Source organism: Diceros bicornis, chromosome 15 (assembly GCF_020826845.1).
Source record: "Diceros bicornis minor isolate mBicDic1 chromosome 15, mDicBic1.mat.cur, whole genome shotgun sequence".
NCBI classification, from domain to species: Eukaryota; Metazoa; Chordata; class Mammalia; order Perissodactyla; family Rhinocerotidae; genus Diceros; species Diceros bicornis.
Window position 1 is genome coordinate 14789057 of NC_080754.1, and position 12804 is coordinate 14801860.

Here is a 12804-nt window from a genome sequence, read left to right on the forward strand (position 1 = left end):
ATAGGTGTTTATGTTCATGAAAGCTCATAGGAAATAAAAACACTGGATGAAATATACCAAATGTTAACAGCGGTTGTCTCTACGTAGTAAGATGATGAAAGACTTTTTTTTTCTTCTAATTTTCAAAAATTTTACGAAGTGTTTGCATTGCTTTGAAATGCAGTTAAAAACTGAAAAAAATACTAACCACTAATTTGCTGATGACTCCTTGGAAAGTTTAATTTTTCATTAGAATGAAACATTTCTATTACTTAAAAGAATATCTTCAGGTTTATTCGATGTCCTATAAATAGAAAAATTCAAATGAAATTCTTACCTTAAAACAATAAGTGTGAGGTAGATATTTAATGAATAATATATATCAGAAAATGATATATATAAATACGTATGTGCAGGAATTAGAAGTCCAATGAAAGTAAACACCATAAGAAAGGCAGCAAATGATAGATAATTCCAGAATCTGTATTTTCAGAAAAAAATTTAAAGTTAGTTATAGTTAATTAATCTAAAACGTTTATTGCAAGGCTTAACTATGTGAGGCGTTGTGCTAGGCATTATCAAGAAAATAAAGATGAATAAGGCATTTACCAACAACACTCAAGGGGCTTATAATTTAATTAATTAGAAAGGAGAACTAAGGTAGGTAAACAAATAATTCTAAAGCAATTTTAACCAGTTTACACTGCATGCAAATTAGTGTTTTTCTTTCTGGATCGACTTTGAAAAACATGTTTATGTTGTAGCTACGCTATTTGACAGAACTCGTTCAGGCATCACGGTTCACGTAGCTTGAAAACGCTGATTGTGAAGCCCTTGTATCATTAGGAAGAGCTAAAATCATTTATTCTGAAAGGGAATACTGAACTGCTAGTCTGAGTTACACAGTGATAGAATTAAGCCTTTGCCTAATATCTAGCTAGCTAGCACTTGGAAGATGTGAATGAATCTTTTATTCACATGAATGCCCTTTGCAGATTCTCTGCTTGCGATTTCTGAGCATGTGCTTATTCAAGCGCTGCAGAGCCCAGGAAAACTTGGCATCATTCCCAAAGCTCATGTTTTCATCAGCTGCAGGCAAAGCGGTTTAAAAAAGCACGCTTAGGGCCCGGCCCCGTGGCTTAGCGGTTAAGTGCGCACGCTCTGCTGCTGGCGGCCTGGGTTCGGATCCAGGCGCACACCGAGGCACCATTTCTCTGGCCATGCTGAGGCCGAGTCCCACATACAGCAACTAGAAGGATGTGCAGCTATGACACACAACTATCTACTGGGGCTTTGGGGGGAAAAAATAAATAAAATCTCAAAAAAAAATAAATGATAGCTAATGAACAGTAATAATACTTAAAAAAAAAAAAGCACGCTTAAATACCAATATTGGTCACGTTTGGGTGTTGGGACCATAGGAGGCTATTTAAAACTTACTTCTTCTTGTCTTTCTACGTATTTTATGCCTTTGACATCAATATATTATATTTATAACAAAATAAATTGAAAAGATTAAAAAGCCACACGAATACTCTTTTATGAGAGAAAGGTAGCTTGGTTTTACCCCTATGCTGCCAGACTCGGTCCCTTAAACCTTTTAAAGATCATTTTTGTTCCTTCTCCAGGAATATTGCTTTTGCTTAAAAACAAATTCAATACTAAAAGCAAACCTTTCTCTGTTACATTAATAAGAAATCTCTGTTTCTGAGCTATATTTAAGAGGCGCCAATACCTAGGCATTATCAGAGACAAAAATCAATATGAAACATTCTAGCCTAGGAAATATTAAGTCAAATCATTCAAAATATCTTTTCTGTGCCTGAATTTAGGCTAATTACTCTAGGCTGTGAACTATCATCCCTTTCTTGTATATGTATGGCCATACTTTTAATTCTGTTATCTTCTGGATTGCAATATTGTATCCAATATTAACTTGGAGGGAAACACACTAAGATATATTTTATGAAAACTGTGTAATTTTTATATTTTTTATCCTTCTTTTACCTTCACTATCAAAAGAAAATCTAATTGTTGCACCACATAGATAGACACCAAAAAAAAAAAAAATCCCTCAAAGCATTATACCCACCTACCCATACAATTAATGAAATCACTTGTAAACATGAATTGAGTAAGATTATTCAGTCAAGTGAATGGTGAATAGGAACCACTATCATACTTTACTGTTCATTTAACAATTACATAATTTTAAGAAATTCTCTTTAACATTGTAGAAAAATGTCAACAAATACCAAAAATCACAGTTTCGTTAATTGGCATAAAATGTAATCAAATCAATTAGGCAAAAAATTATTGAGAAGCTGTCAAGACCCTTTCATATGTGGCAGAATATTATGGGAGAAACCTGATGAGGAGAAAACCAGATTCTTTAAGGAATCAGTCTCCATCAAATTCAGAGCTGGTGTGAGCCAACCAACCAAGCTCTAAACCCATGTAATAGATGTGTGCATGTATGCGTATGTGTGTGTGAGTGTGTGTGTGTGCATGCAATAAGTCAGGCACACAGAAAAAGAGCTTCTGAATATTTTTTAAAAAGTCTCTTCCTTTCATTTGTCGATCCTGATTTATCCTAATAAATCTAGATCTTTTATGGTAGCAAAAGGTCACAACTCTGCATGTATGTAAGTATCATCTGGGGAGAGTTTTTTAAAATCAGAAGTCCTATGCTATAATCATCATAGATTTTGATTCTATAGATCTAGGCATCTGTGTTATTTTTATTGTCCAATGTTACACAACCACTAGCCTGGAGAAATCATAAGGCCTTACGGACTGGACATTTTAGGGACGTCAATTTTCCAGGAATAAAAGATTATACAGGCTGACAAGGAAGTAGTTCCTATTTTGGGAATTTCTAACAAGGTGTTGTATGAATAGAAGCATGAAAGAAGTGAGGCAGCCTCTTCTGCCAGTATGTGGGGGAAGGATGCCAATATGTACAGGAAGCACATTTCAAGAGCAGAAACATAAGGACGCAAGCCCAAATAGGGAGCATGTTTGGCATGTTTGAGGAATAACGAGGTAATCAGTGTGGCTGGAGCAGGGTGGGTGAGGGTGATAGAAATGAATCACAGAGGTTACAGGGGGACATATCTTAGGACTTTGCCATTACAACAACTTTGACTTGTAGCCAAATGAGATGAGCAGTTATTAGATGGTTTTAAACAAAGGAAATGATCTGGGTAAGGAGGAAGAGAGGTGGGTGTGGATCAGTAAAAGATCATAGGATCAATGCATTATAGTCTCAGCGTGTTTGCAGAATTGTTAGAATTGGGGTCCTACTGGGTGTAAGCTGAAAAGATGGGAGATGGTGCATTTCCTCTCCCAGAGAGCTGCATGGACCTGCTGTAGACTGTTGTAGGATGTAGTAAAATTTACCATTATTCTCTTAGACTTCTACTATCTTGGAGAGTACGGGTACATATCATATTTTAGACAGTAGGATTCTTGAAATTGAGATTTATGAAGTGGTTATTTGTATGACTATGTAAGTGGGGTGGGGGACATGTTTATATGAGGAGAGGAAGTCCAGGAACGAAAAGGTGAGGGAGTAGAAGGCTCAACTGTGTGGATATTGATTGACATCACTGAGAGTGATGACACGGTAATGTTGGAGAGAGTCACAGAGAGAGAGAGAGGGGCCAAAATCTTCACGAAAGGGAGAGTGTGACCCAGGGCTATAGAGATAACTACAACCAAGAGAGTGGCAAATGGTATAATCTGATGGCATGAACATCAAAATTGGGTTCCCCTGGGGAAGAAGGGGAAAGAATGATGTAGAAATGACTGAGGTACAGAGAAATTACCTACCTCATCTCTAGGCTCAATAGCACCAGGGACATGGGTAAGAAAGATATCATGACTTTTAAAGAATACAAAGAAAGTAATGTCTTCAGGGAAGATCCAGCTTTTGGTTAGAGCAAGAAGGTGAAGGGAACCTTCAGAATCACTTCCCAGAGATGTAGTTAAACACTTGCATAACATTTTTAATTCTTCCTACAACTGTGGCACAATTAATTCTGCCTAGCTGCTAGTACAATTGGCTTCCATTGTAATTGACATGAAATTTTAGTGAAGTGCTCCAAAATCCTTTAAAAACCTATACTTTTAAGCTTCTAACTTCTGAATTTATTCTACCTTTAATAACAGTCTTCCAAACTCCAAAAACCATTGATTATGCTCAGGGCCTCTGTTAACAGTGTGATTTAGACCAAGTTCTCACCCTATGTATTGGAGCATTACAGAAAACACCCCTCTTCTAGCCTGACTCAGATTCCGCTCACCCCTCAGCTGGGTGCCCTCGAGCAGGACACAGTTTGTAAAATTCTACTAAATGTGAGTCTTTCTTACATTTAGTTTGGCAATACTTTCTTTTATAACACCACCAGTCCTCTGCAAATGCCCTAGCTTAATCTTTTAATTTGCTTTGCATAGCTCTTCTTCATTCTCCTTAAAATATTGGTCTTCCATTCCAGCACCAGTGCCTTGCTGAGCCTTACTGGAGCCTGAGGCAAAAGGAATTATCAGTAATATTGATCTTATCTTCATTTAAAATTTTTATATTTTCACCATGGATCTTTTTGCATTAATTTCAAATTTAAAAAAAATATAGCACAAAAATATTATTTATGGTGAATACTGAGATTTTAGGCACCCTCTTAAATTTTGCGCCTGTGATGGGTGCCTCACTTGTCTTACCTTAATCCTGGCCCTGTCTAGTGGATTAGACTGGAAATTACTGGGTAGATGGTCAGAGACTTGAGGGAATTAATGGGGAAACAGAGCCAACAGGAACTCAAGGTGAGGTGCCTAAAATTAGAGGATCAGAAGACACAGGCAATAGAGTTTTTAGGAAGGGTTTCTAGTTTGGTAGTTTTCAAGTCACTATCTTAACTTTGACCATGTAGATGTAGATGTAATTACTCTCACAATATTATAACTTCTAATGAATGAAACAAAGTGAAAATATGCTAGCCACTCACTTGAGAAGAAGTGCTTCAACTCCTGGTTTAAAACTGGTAGAATTTAAAAAAAGTCCTGTAACGGCCAGGGTAAATATTCCAGATATTCCAGCTAGCTCACCTATTTTTAAAAAGATATAAATATTAAGTATTCATTTAACATCAACTGTGACAGAAATTTGACCGGGGATGAAAATACCAGATATCTTCATAGTACAGTGACTTTATAGGGAGGCTACTTTGCTTGGTTTCAACTAGATAATATTGCAAATTATTACCACCACCCATCATCCTTCTTCTCAGATTCACACACAACTGTGTAGTAAAGTCTATACTGGGCAGCCTTGCACTGCTTTGGCTTCAGATCACTGGCAACAGTATGGAGCTCACAAAACACTTCATGTGTCCTAGTGAGGCTGGACCACCCTCTACAGGTCTAATTTTGTCAGAGCGGATCTGGATGAATGAAATGAAAGTAAAGACACTGGGAGACAGTAAGAGATAGAAATGGTTTGACTTTGTGACACGACTAAGGGAGCCAAGCCAGCAGAAACCCAATACGGATCTGCTTCCCTAGTATAATTTTGTTTTGGTACTTTTATTGTGGGGGGCTGTAAAGCATAAAAAACTGTGGAATATTCTTAAAAGTAGCTCTGTTAGAATTATTTTCCCCCCTAGCTTATGGAAGTGATATAGTATCACTGTGAAAAATTCAAATAATATGGTACCGTGTAGAGATTATATTTTTTTAAAAAGAGAACAGCTATAATTCTACTGCCAAGATTTCAGGTATAATTTTAAAGAGAATTTTGATTGGAATTTCTATTAGGGAGAGGACTATATTCACCTATAAGAAATAATTTGATTAGCTATTGAGAATAGAGAATAAGACCCAAAGGGCAGCTTTGAGCACTAAAGGATGCTCACTGAATTTCTGTACTGGAGACAAATGGTAAAAATTCAGCAGAAAACATGGAAATGTGAGGAAGTAGAGATAGCTATCAGATCCCATAAACCCGTGAACTACATAATGTAACTTGCCCTGTGAGCTCCCCTTGTCCCCAACGTGGGTGAAATTTACTGAGGACCAGAAACTGCTGTATATTTAAGAGGGGGCAGCAGAGATCATGAGGAAGGAAACCCCAGAAATTTTCAGAAGTCATGAGGAGATCTTTGGGTTTTCATAGGCTATTGAATTGGGAATTGAAGATAGTTGGATTAAGATCTTTGAATGGAGTGCAGGACCCACTGACCACTCAGTGGCTTACATCCAACATACATAGACACAAAGTCACACACAGAAAAACTACAGTGGGATTATACAGTAATAGTTCTGTAATAGGCTTCTTTTTCACTTAATGTTTAGCAGACGTCATTGTAGTTAATAAATAAAAATTAAAGTTTTTTTAATATTAAAGAATATTGTGGATATGCCATTTTTATCATATTGCCATATTTATCAAATTGCCATACATACTGGGATCAGTTCTGTGCACCTTGTTTCCTTGGTTTACTTTGTATTCCTTTGTTACAACTGTAGGCTTATTAAATATTTAATACCTACCAAGTAGGGAAAGTTCTCCACTTTTTAAAAAATTATCTTGCTTATTCTCACAATTAATATTTCCAGATGATTTTTTAATTGTTTTGTAAAATTTCAAAACCGAAAAAAAATTTCTGTCATTGTTTGCTTCAGATTGTGACATATTTTAATTTGATGAAAATAGTATTGTTATCACATTACTGAGTCTTCCCTTCTAGAGATGGAAAATTACAAGTTCTATTTTCTTTATTTTAGTCCTGGCTAGAAACGGTACCTAAGCCAGAAACTAACACTTTAGTCATTTTTGAATCATGAAAGAGGAGAGAACTGTGGCCATAGGTGCCTTGAGGAGATCAAGTCTTGGACTAGTCATTGTTAGGTAATGGTAAAATTTGGAAAATATTTATGATGACTAACTTGAAGATACTAATAATATAAACAGGCTAGGTCAGAGTGAAAGTCTTTCTTTCTTTCTTTTTTTTTTTCGGTGAGGAAAATTAGCCCTGAGCTAACATCTGTTGCCAATCCTCCTCTTTTTGCTGAGGAAGATTGGCCATGGGCTAACATCCGTGCCCATCTTCCTCCACTTTATATGGGACGCCGCCACAGCATGGTCTGACAAGCAGTGCGTCGGTCTGTGCCGAGGATCCGAACCTGCAAACCCGGGGCTGGGGAAGCAGAGCATGTGACCTCAACAGCTACCACTCACTGGGCCAGCCCCCAGAGTGAAAGTCTTTTTCTGTTAGATTTTTTGTATTTACTCTGTATCTTGTTTTCACGAAAATCTATCCTAGAAGTTTTCTTTCTAAAATGTTTTTTGAGAAATCTTGACTCTGAAAGTTTAGAATTATTTCTTTGGGCATGACCTTTAATTTTGAGGCTCTGCTTACTTTAAATGACGTTAGAGGAAATTATATTCGCTGGAATATATTTTTGTAGGAATTTAGGTATACACAATTAAAGCAGTACATGATGAGGGTACTTGTACTACTGATCATTCCCTCACTGTGTCTTAATTCATTACCTTAATTCTGTGACCTCACTAGATTACAATTGGCTTTAATCCACTGATGAGTTAGGAGACTTTACGATTCTATGTTCTGCCATTCTTTTCTCAGACACGAAAATAAAGAAGCCTGTTACTCTAGCATTTCTAAAGAGAAGGTTTTTCTGTCTCAATTTCTTCAAATTTTATGCTTAGTAAACGTGTGTAGTTTTCTGTTTAGGTCCAAACTTTCTGTTCAGTTTATTCCTTGATATTTTATAACTTTTTGTCAGTGTAAAGAGAATCAAATTTTCATTAAATTTTCTAAGTAGTTACCACTGGCTTATAAGAAGGCTATTGCTTTTTTTTTTTTTTTTTAAATATTTACCTTATATCAGCTGTTAAAGAGCCTCGCTGGCTTAGTTTATTAATTAATTCTCTTGGGTTTTCTATGTAATCTAAAACATTGTGACTAATGTAAACATTTTCTCTTTCAAAATATGTATAAACTTCTTTTTTTTTCTTATTGTATTATCTAGAGTTTCCAAAACTATTTTTAATCACAGATATGAGAATAGGCAACGTTCCCTTATTCCTAAATGTAATGGAAAGACATAGTATAAGTTGGTAACTAGGTATCATCATGCAAGCCAACGCCAAGGCATTTGTAGAGCTGTCTGAAGAGCTGGGTTGAACGCGATTCTGAGGCGTATCAGGAAGCAATGATATGGCTAATTGTCAATATCTGCCATACTTCTGTGAGAAGGGAGGGGTGGTAAATGGATTAATAATATTGATAGATTTTCTAATACTTAGCCTTACTTGATCTGTAACTTCTGTTTTTATTTCCTTTTTGATCTAAAAGATACCAAAAAAGTATATTTAATTTCAGGCAGTTAGAATAATTATTTTTTTAAGACTCTCTTTTTGTACTTAGTATTTACTTGCACTGTGTTTAAACAATGTTTGGAATTTTATTGAAATGTTCTTCTAGTCTATTTCATTTCTGTGAACGGTTACAGGTATATGTAAAGAATATGCATTCTGTTTTGTATATCTTATACAACCAAGCATTTAATTTTTTTATTTAAATATTTTTATAACCATAATTATTTTTTGTCCAATTGGTTATGAAATTATCTGGGAAAGGCATGCTAAAGTATCTCACTGTAATTACGGTTTTGTCAAATTCTTCTATCTTTTATAATGTCATTTGCTTTGTATATCTTGGTAGATTGTTTTCTGTTGTCTAGATATTAGTACTTTTTATCTCTTTTGATAGGTTATTTTAACACAAATACTCCTTTTAGATCAGTTGAACATTTTGTTTTGTTTTGTTTTATTTGTTTTTGTTTTGTTTTTTTACTAACTTTTGCCTGTAATGTATTTTCCTGTATCTTTATTTGGAATTTTTCTATTTCATTTAATTTTAGGCATAGGCCCCTCACTTACAAGCAAAAAAGATGAGGTACATAACTGAAAAGCTGAGACTTATATGATTGACATCATCATCAAAAACAGTAGCCATCCACAACTGAATCAGTTTTACACTTAGAATTCCACACAAGAAGCTTTGTATAACAGACGACCAAATTTTTTCCATGATTTCATGGGCTGCAAGAAAGGAGAGTAAATAGAAAATAGTTAATAGAACTTATTTTCTCTTAATTTTAAGTGATACTCTGGTCAATTACCTTTAAAAATAGCTCATTGCCTTTGGGGTAGATGTAGGGTATTTTCTTACTCCTAAATTGAAGGAGTTTCATTTCAAATGCTGAAAGTCACACTTAAGTTTGTAAAATTCAGTCAGTTTAGTTTAGGAGCTTCTTTCAGTCCCCATTAAGGAATATATATTTATTCAGTATCAAACAGTATAATAAATTTGGGAGATACGGTAATGAACGAGAAGTAGAAATTCTCTGAACTCATGACACTTATATTCTAGATCTAATGTAATACACACAGGAAATACAGAGAAAGGACTGCCTCCGGATCCCAGCTGAGGGCATCTCCCGTGATGTCTTGGCCTGCCGAACCGACTGATTGCTTCCTTATTGCTGTGCATGTCATTGTTTCCAGTTTTCACTGTTTCCTGATAAACAATGCTGCAGTGTACATTTCTGTACACAAATTTTTTGACTTCTCTGATTACTTCCTTAGGCCTCAGAAGTGGAATTACTGCACTAAGAATAGTTGTCCTTTATTGATAGGGTTGTATTTTGCCAAACTGCTTTCTACAGTTATTATGATGCCCTTCTCAGGAGAACAGGAAGCCTAAGCCATTGATAGCCCTGGTTGCTGGAATCAGGGCTGCCAAAGGTTGAGGAAGTCCTCTCCACCTTTACAAGATGAGGAACAGAATCACAGCTAAGAGTGGGTCCGGGATCAGGAAAGCCTGAAGGGTCAATCCCAATAGAAAAGGTAGGAGAGCAAGAACAAAACCAAGACAAAGAATGGCCAACAGAAAACAGCAGCAGGCACCACGACAAAAACAAGGCTAAATTTGGGGAAGTAAATCCTAGAACTGTGCTCTGAGGTGGCAAAATGAAGGAGAAAGAATCCTTTTATGAATCCTTGTCCACAGAGGCCCACTGCTGGAGAGGGCACTGTTAAAAGTGCTGAGGCGATTCAGATTCTTTCTTACCTAGTCTCATTCCCATGGCTGAAAGAGAGCCAGGGTTTCTAGATTTGCCAGGTAGAAAGACTGAACATCTGTAGGGATAGTGTGAACATGAGAGGAGAGTTTCATGAAAGGCCCTCTAGGTCACATCTGTTCTAGGCATTGAGCTGGCCATGGTGATAATTTGGGGAGTCCCAGTACCTTCTGTAACTAAAACATAGGATGGATGCTGACTCTGGTTCCAGAAGGATGCAGTAAACTGGAATTAGAAGACCTAGTCTGAAAATTGCTTTCTCCTTTAAGAAAGGAAAACAGCTTTTCATCAGTAAAATGTTTGCTGAATGGATTCATTAGGCCAGGAAAAGCCTCAAAGCAAATCCGTTACTTCTTACGATGTTCTTAAACTCCTAATACACAAGTTGGAAAAGGTAAGAATTCCGAGTGCAATAACTCTTAGTTTTTCCCTATTATGGAATATGTGCTACCTTCAAAGATAGAGCAATACTGTTTAAATAATTCATAAGTTATTAAAACAATGATTACTATGAAAATAATTGTTTCATATTGTGTCAATTGATATCATTGAAATATAAATGAAACATCATTAAAGCTTATAAAGCATCTTGCTTTCTTAAGGGAAACTTTTCTTTCAAAGCCATTAAAAATTCAGAGACAGTTCTAATGGCTAAGGAAATAAATTCACTATTCTCTTCCTCCTACAGCAGAGCTTTTATTATTGTGGTTGTTATTATTATTATTTTAATAGAGTGATTACTTAAGGTTTTACTCTTTTGAAACCTAAACAAACACACAATTCTGTTCCATTGATTATTATAAAAAATGCAAGGCAATTCAAAATTCAAGCTCTGTGAAAGCAAGGACTATTATGTACATGGCTGAATCACCAGGGCCTGGAATAGAAACTATCACATAGTACATATCAATACATAATTGTTGGATTAACGAACGAATGAACTTCCTCATCAGTACCTTTCTTTTTCTTCTGCTTTTCCTTTTCCATATTTTTTTTTTGCTTCCCTATGAATATCAAGAAGGGTCTCTTGATTAGACTATAGATGTCATCTCTGATAAGGTTCTCTGAAATTCTGTGGTCAATGTTTACTGTCTTAAATGGGGCCTGGTAGAATACTGGGCCAGTTTTAGAGGCCGGGCATGGATCCTTCCGACCCGCCTGTATGACTATACTTCTTTGCTTTTTTCAGTTTCCCCCTAGGGTGGTCCTTGAGTTTTTAAGATGCTTCTGAATATAGACATCTCTTTGTTGCTCACCTTAGTTACCCTCAGGAAGGCCATATCTGTAGGAAGTTTTATGGTGAAAGCTCTCTGAGTGTCATATTGTGTCACCTCCCTTTGTACTTTGGATTTCGAAAGAGGTTGTATGTGTGTGGTTGTTTAACTTTCTCACACACCACAGATGGCATATACAAAGCATTTGAAGAGGATGTACCTTCCTGTGCTAACTTGAGGGTTCACCACAGATGTTCCAAGCTGCCTCGGCCTGGGTAAGCTAACTGGATACGGAGCAAGGCTGAAGGAGAGTGCTTCTTCCGCTCAAGTCGGGAAGCTGTCCATCATCAGGACCAGCTCCTTTGAGGAAGGCACGAGAGGGGCGATGGTCCTCAGAATGGGTCTTTTTGGGAAAGAATAGTCTTCAATTCTGAGTTTGAGTCATTGATTACGAATACGTAAGGCACAGATGGGTCAGAATAGAGGTAAACAGGGTCCCTGGCTGCCCAACAATGAAGCCCTCTCCAGGGACAGGGAAAACAACTATAGCTAACACTTTCTTCTCTTCAGTGATTGGAAAGGTAATTTGGGATATGCTTGACTGCTGGGAAGAGGGGTAGTAGAAGGATCCTACTTCAACATAATGAATTATGTGGCGTCACACAGACTCTCGATGTACTAGAACGTGGTCTGGAAGCACCTCTTACACACTCCTATTTCAGGGGGTTAGGGGAGTGGAATGAGAGGATGCTGCAGAAGGCCTTAGAACACACGAGATATTCAGTAGTAGAATAGTTTACATCAGCACTTTTCTCAAGAAGATTATAGTCACTGCTTTTCCAAAATCAGTGCAAATGGCAACATAGTAAAAAAGGTAAATAACCTCTTAGTACTATTATAAAAATATTTGACTTCATGGACACCCTTACAGGATGCTGTGGACCCCCTCCCAACCAGAGACTACACCCTAAGAACCACTGTTCTAGGAGGAAGGTACCGGGTTTTGGTCGGAAGAGGCACATAGATGCTTCCGGTGGTGTTTGTAACACTGTATTTCTTGTCCTGACTGAGAAATACACATCTGTGTACTTTATAATCATTCACTATAGTGTGCATATATAATTTATTTTATACACACACACATACATGTATATGATAAAGGAAAAAAAATACTTATGCTTCAGGGCTATCCGATGGTGGTAAATGAGCTTGTGGGGACCTTGCAATCTCTCTGCTTACCAGCCCTGCTCTCAGGCCCTGTAAATGGCCATATAGCTCACACTTCCTCCCTGAGCTGACAGCTTTCTGTGTTGTCTGTAGGGAGCCAGTCCCAGGGCGAAGGGAAGGGAAGCTGGCTCCTCTCCTCACTGGTGGATGCACTACCTGGCTTATCTTCTGAGTTCATCTCCAGCACATAAAAAACAGCACCTCTTGTTCCTGTTGT

General features: G+C 37.0%; 1 protein-coding gene across 1 annotated transcript in view; it reads right to left on the bottom strand.

The window, feature by feature from the left end:
- SLC9C1 (solute carrier family 9 member C1) overlaps nt 1-12804 on the bottom strand; it is an 82873-nt gene that overhangs the window by 53806 nt on the left and 16263 nt on the right. Inside the window, exons 6-8 of the mRNA XM_058556518.1 lie at nt 8945-9106; nt 4986-5085; nt 317-460 (exon numbers count right to left, since the gene is read on the bottom strand). Of these exons, the coding sequence (XP_058412501.1) occupies nt 317-460; nt 4986-5085; nt 8945-9106 (406 nt within the window). The remainder of the gene's footprint in view (nt 1-316; nt 461-4985; nt 5086-8944; nt 9107-12804) is intronic.